The following is a 14,672-nucleotide window of genomic DNA, read 5'->3' as shown; positions in this document are numbered from 1 at the left end:
AGACACAGAGAGAGAGAGAGAGACAAGGCAGAGGGAGAAGCAGGCTCCATGCAGGAAGCCCGATGTGGGACTCGATCCCAGGACCCCAGGATCACACCCTGAGCCAAAGGCAGACACTCAACTGCTGAGCCACCCAGGTGTCCCTCACTGTTACCTTTTAAGCTCTCCTTATTCAGCATCGTTGTTTTAACCCGCTCCCTCCCCAATCACTCTCCCACATTCCTTCACCTTTACTTATTTACCAACCACTTCACCTGTCTGGTTTTCCCTTGTTGGTGCGTGATTATGTCATTACTTTTAATAACTTTCGAAGTGCAAACATTATAAATAATCTGTGTGGCTTGCCCAGGAGCAGTCAAGGAAGTGCAGTCCTCTCAGCTATACCTTTAAAGCATCAAGGGAAGAAAACTCACCATGGACACTTCAGACAAAGTAAGTGCTACTTTTAAAATAGATCTATGTCATTTCCATTACTTGTCCAAAAAGTGTACACTGAAACAAAATTAAGACACCATTTTCTCCCATCAGATTAGTAAAGATTTCTAATAATACCTAATGTTTTCCCACCTGCAGAAACTCAAACATCACTGCTGGGAAAATAGCTTACTAGACACTTCTTGGGTGATAGTTTGACAACATTGTATCAAATATCTTAAAAATATGCCTATCATTTGACTCAGAAATTTAATCAAAGGAAATATTTATTTTTTAAAAGATTTTATTTATTTATTCATGAGAAACACAGAAAGAAGACAGAGACATAGGCAGAGGGAGAAGCAGGCTCCTCTCAGGGATCCCGATGTGGGACTCAGTCCCGGAACCCCAAGGTCATGCCCTGAGCCAAAGGCAGACCCTCAACTGCAGAACCACCCAGGTGTCCCATAGGTTGTTTTTATATACATGTTAACTATAGCATTGTTTTTAAGAGTATAACACTGGAGGGGCGCCTGAGTGGCTCAGTTGGTTAAGCCTCTGATTTGATTTCAGCTCAGCTCTTGATTTGGGATTGTGGGATAGAGCCCCATGTTGGGCTCTGCATTCCTCATGGAGCTTGCTTGTCCCTCTCCCTCTACTCCTCCCAACATTTATACTCTCTCTCATTCTCTCTCTCTCTCTCTCTGTCTCAAAAAATAAAAAGTATAACACTGGAAGTGAGATGTGTCAGATATTAGGAAACTGGTTAAATAAATATTATAGTAAATAAAATCCTACGTGATCATTTTAAATTACCTATAAAGCACTTATAAAGCAAACTGCAAGAGTAGACTGTAAAACAATATTCTTAGTATGATTACACAAACACATATAGGATATCAATTGGAAAGACCCTAAAATGTTATAAATAGTAATAGCTGGGTGCCAACCTTGCAGTTTTTCCCCTGTACCCTAGTCTGAATTTTCCAAGTTTTTTTGCCTTGTGTGTATCATTTTGAAATTACAGGGCAGCCCTGGTGGCGCAGCGGTTTAGCGCCGCTTGCAGCCCGGGGTGTGATCCTGGAGACCCTGGATCAAGTCCCACATCGGGCTCTCTGTATGATGCCTGCTTCTCCCTCTGCCTGTGTCTCTACCTCTCTTGCGCCCTCTCTGAATAAATAAATCTTAAAAAAAAAAAAAAAAAGAAATTACAGAAGTTTTTTCATAAAGTATAAATTTTTACTTGAGTTTGGTAGGTAAAAGCAGAATTATTTCATCCTGAAAGAAATAATGTTTTTCTTTTCTTTTTTTAAGACTTATTTATTTATTTTAAGAGGGGGCAGTGTGGGCAGGAGGGGCAGAGAGAAAGAATCTTTCTAGCAGACTCCCAGCTGAGCAAGAAGCCAGATTCGGGGCTCAATCTCACAACCCGTGAGATCATGACCTGAGCCAAAACCAAGAGGCAGACACTTGAGCTAACCAGGCACCCCAGAAGTAATTTTTTTGTATCATTTTATTTGAATTTCTTTTCTTGGCATTTGTCCTTTTTCTTTGTAGTATAAGACATATATTAGCTCCTGTAGTGGTATCTAAATTTCTTGGAGACATAACAGATTTAGTCAGCTTAGTATATCTTACAATTACTAGCGCAGTAAACTTGCAAATGGAACATACATAAAATTATAAAGGGTACTAATCCCACCAGATATTAAGATATATAAAAAAATTAAAGTATTAAAATCATCAAGATGCTGCTGCAAGAACTGTCAAGAAGATAAATGGGACAATAGAAACAGCTTCCAAAGAGAAACTTGTAAATATAAGAACTTATATAGTAAAGGGGCTAATTCAAGCAGAAATTAGAGAAACAATCAAGAGTTTGCACTAGGACAATTATTTAGATTCTATAATTGCACATCATACAAAAAATAATTTTAAGAGTAAAGGATTTAAAAAGCAAACTATAAAAATCTAGAAAGAAGATAAGAAATATTTAGTCTCTACAGGGAGAGAATTTCCAAAGTATAAAAATGGAATAAATAACAAGGAGAAGATACTTCGAGTAACCAAAATTTTAAAATGTGTGTGCACATGAATGCATGTAACTTCATAAAAATTAAGGTTCAAATGTCAACCAGGGAAAATGATGTACAATAAGCTGACAGACAATAGCTCACTCCTTTAATGTGTAAAGGGGTCAAATGAATTATAAGAAAAATGCCAAGATGCCAGTAGATACTTACATTAACTATATGACCAAACACTCCACAAAACAGGAAAATACATATGACTACATAAGACAGAGAATATACTCAACATCATTAGCATTCAAAAAGTGCTAGTGAAAAGAAATAGCTAAAAAATAAATAAATAAATAAATAAATAAATAAATAAATAAATAGCTTTTTGTACCTATTGGATACTTTGCTTTTAATGACTACTGTCAATGCTGATGAGAGTGGAATAAATAATGTTTACAGATATTCTTTTACATTTCTAGGAATTGTGCCAAATTATTCAACATTTCTGTAAACAGCTTGGGAAATCAATTTAGCCCTAATAATGTCTTTATCTTTTCCAAAGTAATCATTACTTAAGGAAACCAAGCAAGTCAAAATTATGAACAAAGTTGGTTATCACAATATACTTTAGAATAGTTAAAACAATGAAAATGATGACATGTCTAGATAGTTACAAAGCAAATTGGGACACATTCACAGGATGAAATATAAAGTAGCCATTTAAAATTCTGATTACAAAGCATTTGAAGTCATGAGAAGTGCTCGTTTTGGCAGTACATATACTGAAGTCATGAGAAAATGCTTACTGACAAGTAAATGGTAAATGCTCAATATATGGTAATGGTTACTAGAAAAAAGCTGAATACAAAATTGCTTATAAACACGATCTCAACTATATCAAAATTCTTCTAAGAGACCGGAAGGAGATATGCTAAAATTTCAACAGGTTGTATCTGAAATTACAATGATTTTTCTTCTGTTTCTTTTTGACTTTCGTATTTTTACTATTTATAACAAATAAGTGTCATTTGTATGATCGGAATAAAAGTTAAAATTTTTCACTAAATGATATCATTTTAATGTCATTGTGTCCACAGACAATTACATGCCGGGCAGCCATTGCCTGGGCAGCAAATTCTACTCTTTCAATTGAGGAAGTACAAGTTGAGCCACCAAAGGCTGGGGAAGTGCGTATTAAGGTAAATTTAAGTTTTTTAACTTTTACCTATGAAGGTAAATGTAAGGAACTCCTGTTCAGTTTCATATATATATATTATATATTATTATTATATATTATATATATCATATATATTATATATAATATGTATAAAATTTGCATTTGCGGTCTGTCCACTTTTCTTTGTAAAAGAGGAAATTGTAAAACTAGGATAAATGAATAGAGGTAATGAAAGTTTAAGATATTCTTCATACTTGTAAAGTAGTGGTAGTTCACTCATCCACATAATCCTTTTGCCAGTATTGAAATTTTTACTTAAATTATATAATATCATAGGCCTATATACCTCACAATGTGACCTAGAAGGTGTTTTAAGTGGTAACTTTTTTTCATTTTTGAGGGAAAGAAGACAAGAAGTGCATTTCCTCCTACCTCTATGACACAAAGTTGATGTCAACAAAGGAATATGCAGTGACTAACAGACTAATTTTCCATCTCTGTTGTTTTGGGCTCATACATTATAATAATCTTGGAGTTTGTCTGAAAAAGTTCACTGTGCGGTAAAATTTCAATTTCTAGGAATGAGCATCTAGGACTCCATAATAGTATCCAAAGCAACTGAGAAGAGTTAACAATTATTGAACAGAACTTATATCAGGCATGGGAAAAGGCTCCTTGCCACTCATATCAACTCTCAGTCAAACTTTACCAAATCATTAAATACCCAATTTTAGGAGTATTATTGCTTTAAATCTTATTAAATATTAAATTCATCTATCTTCTAATTTGAGACTTAGGAAACTCAACTCTTGATTTAATGAACACAACAGATAGTGAAAGCCACATGCTTCTAGTCCATACCATATCTAATCAAAGTAGAGGGTATAGGAGGATGGTTATAGGAAAAAAGAAATGAAGGGAATTGTAAAGATGACAGAGGGAAAGGGAGTGAAGGGAAGTAGGAAAGTAGAAAAAGACAGGCAGTGAAAGACAAAACAGGAGAAAATGGGAAGTAACATTAACTAAATTATCAGCTCCATGTCCAGTGTTACGCTAAAGATTTGATTGTAAAAAATAAAACGAAAGGTGATAAGAACGTACACAGAGAAAGGAATTTAGTTATCTGACTGCTATTCAGAAGCTATATTTTTCTATTTATGAGCCATCCAAACAGCTTTTAATTAGTATTTATTTTGTACTGGGTCACCATCTGCCGAAATGTTTCCTAGTTAATTAGCCAATATGCTCTGTTCTTACACCTATACGCTCCTTTGCTACAAAGGCTAAAACCCAAATAATTAATCCACGATTCACCAAGGTAGAAGTTGCAGCAGCAAGAACCTGAGCAACACCACACTGAACCCTGGACAAAATCAAGCTAACGGACTGGATCTGTTCATAAGCACAGACAGTTCCATCTCCACTTACTGCTAGAGACAACCTCCCAAAAATAATTGCATATTCTTATCTGATATATAGAACAAACCTAATGAGGAGATTCCAGACTGCTGCATACCTAAAACAACATTTTTAGCCTTTGATAGCATCTTGAAGCCATTTTATTTTTTTATTTTTATTTTTTAAAGATTTTATTTATTTATTCGAGACACACACAGAGAGAGAGAGGCAGAGACACAGGCAGAGGGAGAAGCAGGCTCCATGCAGGGAGCCCGATGTGGGACTCGATCCCAGGTCTCCAGGATCAGGCCCTGGGCTAAAGGCAGGCGCTAAACTGCTGAGCCACCCAGGCTGCCCTTGAAGCCATTTTAATAGGAACCCAAAGCACAGCATAGTTGTCATGAGCATATCTACTTAGCGATTAGCCACAATCCTATGCCACAGTTGATCCCAGTGTTCCAGTTATAAACTCGGCCGCTCCCATTACACTTACTGGAAAAGCAGTCGGTATGCTCGGGCACATGCTTTTGTGCTTGTATTGCAGCGGAGCAGTTATTTAGGGACCATGGTATATGAAATGCTTCATTTTTATGATCAATGTAGTTCGGTCAGGCCTATTAACAGACAAGAAAACTCAGGCCATTAACTAAGTTTTAAAATGTCTCAATGTCGGGCAGCCCGGGTGGCTCAGAGGTTTAGCACCGCCTTCAGTCCAGGGCGTGATCTTTAAAAAAAAACAAAAACAAAAACAAAAAAAACTTCTCAATGTCAACTAAATTTTACAGTGGTTAATTTTAACTGAAACTCACTTTTATGTTATTAATTTATTTTTTTAAGATTTTATTTATTTATTCATGAGAGACAGAGAGAGGCAGAGACATGGGCAGAGGGAAAAGCAGGCTCCACGCAAGGAACCTGATGTGGGACTTGATTCCAGACCCTGGGATCATCATGCCCTGAGCCAAAGGCAGACGCTCAACTGCTAAGCCACTCAGGCCCCCCAATTTAATATTATTAATTTAAAGAATATTTTCAACATACAAGTTTAAAATGCTAAAAACAGATTTCCCCAGAGCACAGGAAAAACATTCCACAATATGGGCCTAAAATTCTTTGTTTCTCAATGGTGGTGCTATTGATAATGTGGGCAAAAAGTCCTTCATTGTATGCAATTATCCCTCATATTTCAAAACTATCTGATGACCTATATATACAGAATAGATTTCAAAAAACAAAAATTTATTTCCAGATCTGAACATGTGTCATATGACTTTGGACAAGTCATTCTCAATTTTTGAATCTCCCTTTCCTCATCTCTAAATTGGAAACAATAAGACCTGTCCTGATTCCTCTGAGGATTGGTATAGGGATAAAATGACATAATTCATGTAAAAAAAAATTTAATAATCAATCTCAGATTTAAAAAAGAAAGAAAGAAAATTTCCAAACCAATTGATCTTTTGTCACTTAATTCCTATGCAGCTGGCATCTACAGGGATCTGTGGTACTGATGATCATGCAATAAAAGGATTACTCTCAGCAATCTTTCCTTTCATCCCAGGCCATGAAGGAGCTGGGATTGTGGAGAGTATTGGCAAAGGTGTGACCTCAGTGAAACCAGGTAAGAAGTGGGGACATAGGACCCTGCTCACAAACAGCCTCCCAAAGAACAACTTTGCACAGAGGATGAACTTAAAATGTATTAACATATTTACAGGAAAAAATTGGTTTGCCTCTAGACTCTTCTAACTAATCATTTATCATTATATTAATTGTATCCAGTGATTCCAAGACTCACACAGTTTCTCTGCTGTCTTCTCTAGCAATCCAAAGGGCCAGTCGCTGAGCCAAGTATATATATCCATAGCTAAATGAGTATTGAGATAGGACCAGTGGAATTCTAAATGATTGAAAAATATTGAGACTGTTTCTTACATATATTTGTACCCCTCACATGCTTAGCATAGTACCTGTCTCAGGATTAGAATGCATTAGAATGTTTGACAAATGAATGTTCTAATCAACTGGAATACAGAATTTGACTTTTCATTGACAGGATGATAATGATATATTTCAAAGAATCAAAGAAAGCAAGTATATGTTCTTTCCCAGACTATCAAAAAAGATCTTGACATAGCTATTCTTAGCATGACTGAAATGAATAGAATGAATAAGAGCAATCACACAGATTAAGATATTACAGACCTCACAGCTTGGAGCCAGGCACACCAAGAGATTTAAGAAAATGCATGGTCAGGACACTTGTGAAGCTCTTACTGGGGAACTGATTTAGCAAAAAATTATGGAATGTCTACCATGCATCTGACACTAGGCACACAGGAGGACAAAAGTAAAAAGCATAATCTCTATGTGTCTAATAACATAATGCAAACAGGTGGAATATATGCTCTAACTCCTCTTTAGCTAGAAAAAAATCCATTGAAAGTTTTGTGGAAAACAATGAACATTTGGAGGGGAAAGGATAAAAGACCAAAAGTTCTCCTGAATTTGAGATCCAGGATCTTTGGAATTTTTAAGAGCCAATGAAGACATGTGCCTTATATAAACTTGTAGAGATTTTAATGCCATCTAAACTCTGCAAGAGGCCAAAGGAGAGAGAGCTATTTCTTTGTTAGGAAAATTTGTAGGGGCCATCCAGAACAATGTTGTAGACCTCTGACCAGGCCTTTCTAAGTCTGTGATGACTGTGTTAATTAATTTTCTTTTTAGACCCCATCCAGCCTGTCACCCTAGAGCCCAGGTGTGCTAACTAATGACTGGATCCAAATATAATCAACATCGTGTCCAGAACTCTGCAACCTAAAACTACCCTCTGCATTAAGTGCTCCCTCTGCAAATGGAGAGTGATCCCTTTTATTCTCTGGAATTAGCATATCTAGGAACTAAGCCCCACTAAAGAAAATATGTCAGAGGCTGCTATGAGTCAGTGTGCCACCATGGGCAAAAAGACTCAATGAAAAGTGCTTTCTTATTACCTGATTGGACCACTCTAGGCAGGTGACTACACTGTGGGGCTTAAATCCTTCAAATGAAAAACAAAAGGGTTAAGCTAGATAACATCTTTAAGATTCATTCTTAGTTTCATTCTATTTCCAGAGCAGGGGGAAAGCAGACCTACAACTATCTACCCTATAAGAAATATTCCCAAATATCCATTATTTGCCCAAAAGAATAATGTCATTTCTAAAACCAGGTTATATAGTTTCTCCTTCCAAACAGTAATGGGCAACACAGGAAACAACAGGTGTCAGCAAGGATTCAGAGAAAGGGGAACCCTCTTGCACTGTTGGTGGGAATGCAAACTGACACAACCATTCTGGAAAACACTACAGAGGTTCCTCAAAAAATTAAAAATAGAACTACTCTATGATCCAACAACTGTGCACAACTAGATATTTACCCAAAGAATACAAAAATTCTAATTCAAAGAGACACATGGACCCCAACGTTTACAGCAGCATTATCAACAATAGCCAATGTATGGAAACAGCCCAAGTGTCCATCAAATGGTGAATGGATAAAGAAGAAGTGATATATATATATATATATATATATATATATATATATATATATAATGGAATATTAGTCATAAGAACGATGAAATCTTGCAAGATGCCATCAAATGGCAAGATTTCACTTACATGGATCGAGCTAGAGAGTATTCTGCTACACAAAATAAGTCAGTCAGAGTAAGAGAAATATCATGCGATTTAAATTATATGTAGAATTTAAAAAACTAAGCAAACAAGCAAGGAAAAGAAAAAAAAAATACCTGAGAGGAAGGCAAACCAAGAAACAGACTCTCAACTATAGAAAACAAACTGATGTTTACCAGAAGGGGGGTGGGGGATTGGGGTAATAGATGATGGGTATTAAGGAGGGCACTTGGAAGTGCTGAATCACTATACTGTATACCTCAAACTAATTGGAATTTAAATAAAAACTTAAAAAGAAAACAGCAATGGGCAATGTTATCCTGGCTGCTATAACCTGCCTGCAAGTTTTTAAGCCATCCAATGAAACTTTTATAAACATATTATTGTATTTCTGTTCCAATAATGTTTTAAACTAATGCTTGTATTATTTTTTTTATATATAGGAGATAAAGTCCTCACACTTATTATTCCACAGTGTAGAGAATGCAGTTCCTGCTTGCATCCCAAAGGAAACTTCTGTGAGAAGCAAGAGTTAGTAATTTACCCTATTATTCTTTTATCAAATTGCTGATATTGTATAAGTACTGACCTGTAACTAAAGGTACTCGCTTCTGTCTTTACAAATCCCTGTGTCTATGCTGCTGCCTCTACCTGTGTCTATGCCACCACGGAACAGTGTTCTACCTTCTTCTGGATTAATGCTGGATGGGACTAGCAGATTTACTTGCAAAGGAAAAAAGATTTATCACTCTTTCCGCACAAGCACGTTCACTGAATATACTGTTGTTCCTGAGATTGCAGTGGCAAAAATTGATGATGCTGCTCCTATGGATAAAGTCAGTCTCATAAGTTGTGAGGTGCCTACAGGTTATGGGGCTGCTGTGCACTCAGCCAAGGTGAGGAAGGTACCTGTGTGTTAGTGTCTGTCATAGTGATTTGCCTGGAAAACATCAAAACTAAGCCAATCAGTCTAAACATTCAACTGTTATTTATAGAGCCGAAAGTTTCAACTGTTGTTTTTGTTTGTTTGCTTGTTTTCTTAATTACATATGTGCCCAGGTTTGATTCCTAATATAAACATTCCTTGTGAATTTGTAGGTCACTCATGGTTCCACCTGCGTGGTCTTTGGACTTGGTGGAATCGGTTCAGCCATTGTCATGGGCTGTAAAGCATCTGGTGCTTCTAGAATCATTGGGGTTGATATCAATGAGGAGAAGTTTCCCCGGGCAAGAGCATTAGGGGTCACTGATTGTCTCAACCCTCAAAAATTCAAGAAGCCTGTCCAGCAGGTGGTCATGGAAATGACAGGAGTTGGTGCTGACTTTGCCTTTGAGGCTATTGGACTCAGTGATACCATGGTATGTGGACTTGGGGCATGGTGATTATATGCTTAAGGCGGAGGGAAGTATGTGTTAAATATCCTCACCTAGATTGGTATAAACTCTCCTGAACATATGTTTTGGACTTGTAGACCCCAGCTATAAGAACAGAACATAAATGCACTCTAAAACATTTATTTAAAAATAAAAGCAGGGGATCCCTAGGTGGATCAGTGGTTTAGCGCCTGCCTTTGGCCCAGGGCATGGTCCTGGAATCCCAGGATCGAGTCCCACATCAAGCTCCCTGCATGGGGCCTGCTTCTCCCTCTACCTGTGTCTCTGCCTCTCTTGCTCTCTCTGTGTCTCTCATGAATAAGTAAATAAAATCTTTAAAAAAATAAAAATAAAAGCAATATATACTTAAAAATATATTATTACAGTACACAAAGTTTAAAGATTCAAAAGGCCATAATACCAGTATTCCCTTTTCTTTGTTCCTAGCTCTGCATATTTGCTTTTATATTTAAGCATAAACATTATCTAATTCACATGATAATTATGGGTCCTCTATTAGAACCATTCATTCATTCAAAAAATGAATTCCTATGCACCAATATGTTATGTTCTAGGGATAGAAGAGTGAATAAAATAGGCACCATATTTTGGGTCTTACAATTTAGAGGACAAAATGTAAACATTTAATATGTCTCAGTGTGTACTTAATGTAATTGATTGAAAAATAAAGGAAGAAAAGGTAGTGATATAGGTAACAGGAAAGAGAAAATAAGGCAAAAAAGAAGAAAGGAGAAAGACAACAGGGTTATGAACCAGAAAAGGAAGTAAAATAAATAGATATAAAGAAGCACACTGTATACCCCTACAAAAGTGAATTTAAAAAAATAAAGCTTCTAGGCAGCCCAGGTGGCTCAGTGGTTTAGCGCCACCTTCAGCCTTCAGCGTGATCCTGGAGACCCGGGATCGAGTCCCGCATCGGGCTCCCTGCATGGAGCCTGCCTCTCTCCCTCTGCCTGTGTCTCTGACTGTATCTCTGCCTCTGTCTGTGTGTGTGTGTGTGTGTGTGTGTGTCTCATGAACAAATAAATAAAACCTTGAAAAAAAATAAAGCTTCACACACACAATATGTATATAATTGTTTTGTTTTAATACAAATGAGTCAGACCGAGAACCATAGCAAGTGAGAAAGTCCAGATAAAAGGCAACAGGTAATTTCATTTAACAAGTATATGGTCCTTACTACATGCCAGACAGTGTTCTAAATGTTCTAAGAATGATAAATCACTTAATCTTCATAACAGTTCTATGATAGTATCATTCTTTTTACAAATGAAGAAACTGAGGTATAAAAAGGTTAGGTGACTTACCTAAGGTCACACAGCTAGCACAGGCTGTGCTCCTTGCCACTAAGCTCTACTGGTTCGCTAGTGAGGTCCTGTTACAGGCAACCCTGGAGGCAGCATCTGGCCTGGAAGAGGTTCAGATCTAGCAACACGATTCCTTCCACCTCTGGTGGTGGTTGTTACTTATGTGTGGGAAAGTGCTTATGGTCGTTATTGTCTTTATCAGCTTGCTGCTTGGGATTCCTGCCACCGGAGCTATGGTGTTTGTCTGATTGTTGGAGTAGCTCCATTAAACTCGAAGCTTTCCCTGGACGCCCCGATGATTGTCTCCGGCCGGACGATGAAGGGTGTATGTCTAGGAGGTGGGTCAGTGAATAGGAGGCACTGGTTGGTTTCTCTCATGAAATCCCTTCTAACTTGGTAAGACACAGACCAAAATTCCTCTCCTTGAGGAAACAGAGCTATAATGGTAGAAAAAACTTATCCAATGAGTTGGAAAATTTTGCAGATTTTGTAAGTCAATTTCAGTTAATTTAGTTAAATAGGTTTTTTTTTTTTAAAGTTCAAATACAATTTTTATCCCCTGCAAAGTATTTTTTGGGTTTTCCCGGTGTTTCAAATAATTCAGTCAACTTCAGTTCCATGCTGGTGGGTTTGTTGTGCTCTTTTAGCAGCAAAGCTTCTTAGGTAGTTATAGGACACCATATATATATATGTAAGATTACATAAAAGTATGTAACACCAACCTAGTGTTTTGATGCTGGCTTTTATCTTTCCAGAAGGGCCCTTGTTTATGAACAATATTGACCAACAGCTTTAGTCAATTAATATTCTATCTGATAATAGATATCTAGATAATATTCTATTATCTAGTCTATTAATATTCATCTGACCCCATTTCTCTGATAGTAAATTCCCAGTGCCATCTCCATGTGTGTGAATACACAGAGGAGGAAATGTTTATGCAATAGTAAGCCCAGGAAGTGAGCTAGAGACTGCTAGTTTAAAAGGATCATTTTCAACTCAGTAACATGTGAATATTGACCCAACTTTTCTCCAAAGGAATTCTAGGTAACAGGACTTCTATAGAAGCCACACTTAGCAACAGTAGTCAATGGCTTCTGATGTATAAATGATTTATTTTCCATGTTCAGTGTCAAATTTTCAGAAGAAAATCTCCCTGACATAATTTTTTTTTTCGGTTGGTTTGGCACTTCTCAAATGTTATTACAAAGGCCTTTTTGTTTTGCAGATTATAAAACCAGAGACTGTATTCACCACCTAGTGACTGATTACCTGCAAAATAAAATTAATATAGATCCATTAGTAACCCATCAGTTGCCTTTTGACCAACTCCACAAAGCTTTCGAGTTGTACCATGCTGGAAAAACGTGAGTGCTTTATTTGATGATCTCCTATACCCTGAATTCACAGTGCTAGTGACTCCTCAAACATTTCCAAGTGGTTTTGTGAGAAAGAGATGGCTACTTGGATCCTCAATACTTTTCACATGCTCTACCTTATTCCCTACTGTCAATATCTTTCACATGTTCTATCCTACTGTCACCAGGATAAGGTTTTACCTGTAGGCCACTCTTTAGGAAAGATCCACATCAACCTATTTTTTTTTAAATGTTGAAGATTTCGATATAATGCTAATAATGACTCCACATTACATCGGTCTATTATGTTTTTTTTTTTTTTCTGATTAGAGAAATGATCTAGAATGAATGAGTTGACATTACTGGAGTAACTACTGCAAGGAATCTTAGAGGCAGAGGTTTAGCCTCCATCTAGAGCACAAATCCTTTTACATTATTTCTGACAAATGGTCACTCTGCTTCAGCCAGCAGGGATGGAGTGATCACTCATGCGCCCCTTTATTCATTCAATGTCTGTTTAGTGATAGTGCAATATTTGTCAGGACTGTCCTAAGTGCCAGAGACACAGTAGACAACTAGCAGCAATAAGTAAGTGAGGAATTACTCCTGTGATGAATGATTCGATTTTCTCATTCTGATTCGAAGCACATCTCCCTTTCATATTCTCTTCCCCAACTCTACCTACAGTTTCTGCTTAAGTGATTTTTTTTTTAACTAGGTCTTTAAATTTTACCCCACTATAACACTTTCTTGGTTTTGACCTAGCATGTCAGCACATCTAAGTCAGGAATGAAGAATCAAGAAAACTCATCTGAAATTTTATAAACAGATTATGAAAAATGCAAGGAGGGGATCTAGCAGGCAGCAGACACACTGCAAAAGAAAAGGAATACCCCAAAAATGCATTTTTCTTCTTTCTTAATTGGACACAGTGCTAGATTCTGAGGCTCACAGAAGCTGATCAGAAGCTGTAGCAGAGGGTTTGGATGTCTTTGTGGTCATGTAGCGTGAGGGAACAGGGTTCTAATGCTGAGTCCTTCCTTTCTGATGTTGGATCCTGATGATCCTGCTTTCACCATATCAGGTGATGATATTAATGATGATTCCAATCAGATGATCAGGTGATATTTCATATAAGTGAACTAAGTTGAAGGAGGAGTCAGGAGGGGGAACAAGTGAGAAGGCGGACAATGCAACCTCATATGATACTGTGCAAAACTGTTTTGCTGAAATCACTGTTTCCTAAGCAATTCAATCATTTTATTATTGCACTTTTATGTTTCAGCATCCGCTGTATTCTGCTGTTCTGAGATCCCAGATGATAAAAGGTGCAAGGGCATCCTTGGGGATTTCATTCTTTCCTGTATCACCTCTCTGATTGTTCCAGAATAGAGGAAGAATATCAAAGATGAAAATGTAGTATAATTTGTGACCCAGGATCGGATCCCGCATTGGGCTCCCTGCATGGAGCCTACTCCTCCCTCTGCCTGTGTCTCTACTTCTCTCTCTCTCTCTCTCTGTGTGTCTCTCATGAATAAATAAAATCTTTTAAATAAATAAATAAATAAATAAATAAATAAATAAATAAATAAATTTAAATAATAAAGAAAAATGATTTAAGAATGTGGACTCTATTATTTTATTACCTAGATGTTAGTATTTGCTGTGTCACCCATTTAATGTTGGGCTAATTAATTAGTCTCTCTGTTATCTTCTGTGAAATGAAGAAAATATTTCCTAAGACACAGGGCTGCAATGAGGATTATATGATGCATAGGAAGTACTTAGCACAGTGACTGGCATTTAGTAAATAATCAAGTGTACTCTGGTGACTTATTTAGGTAGGGACCATGTCATATTATTCTTTGAACTTCTAACATCTATCATGTATATAACATATAAGGCTATCATATATTACTATAAAT

At 36.9% G+C, this 14,672-nt stretch overlaps 1 protein-coding gene across 1 annotated transcript; it reads left to right on the top strand.

Moving 5' to 3' along the window:
- The first annotated feature begins 293 nt into the window (after window positions 1-293).
- Window positions 294-14,370, top strand: LOC112644861 (alcohol dehydrogenase 1-like). Its single transcript, XM_025423588.3, has 9 exons — window positions 294-432; window positions 3,533-3,634; window positions 6,493-6,631; window positions 9,131-9,218; window positions 9,364-9,583; window positions 9,786-10,046; window positions 11,592-11,727; window positions 12,618-12,756; window positions 14,033-14,370. Exons 1-9 carry the CDS (start codon window positions 415-417, stop codon window positions 14,055-14,057), a joined length of 1,128 nt encoding a protein of 375 aa, XP_025279373.3. The 5' UTR covers window positions 294-414; the 3' UTR covers window positions 14,058-14,370.
- Window positions 14,371-14,672: the final 302 nt, after the last annotated feature.

The sequence above is a fragment of the Canis lupus genome, chromosome 32 (assembly GCF_003254725.2).
Source record: "Canis lupus dingo isolate Sandy chromosome 32, ASM325472v2, whole genome shotgun sequence".
NCBI classification, from domain to species: domain Eukaryota; kingdom Metazoa; phylum Chordata; class Mammalia; order Carnivora; family Canidae; genus Canis; species Canis lupus.
Note: the sequence above shows the minus strand (reverse complement) of the source record. Positions and strands in the feature narration are given on the sequence as shown.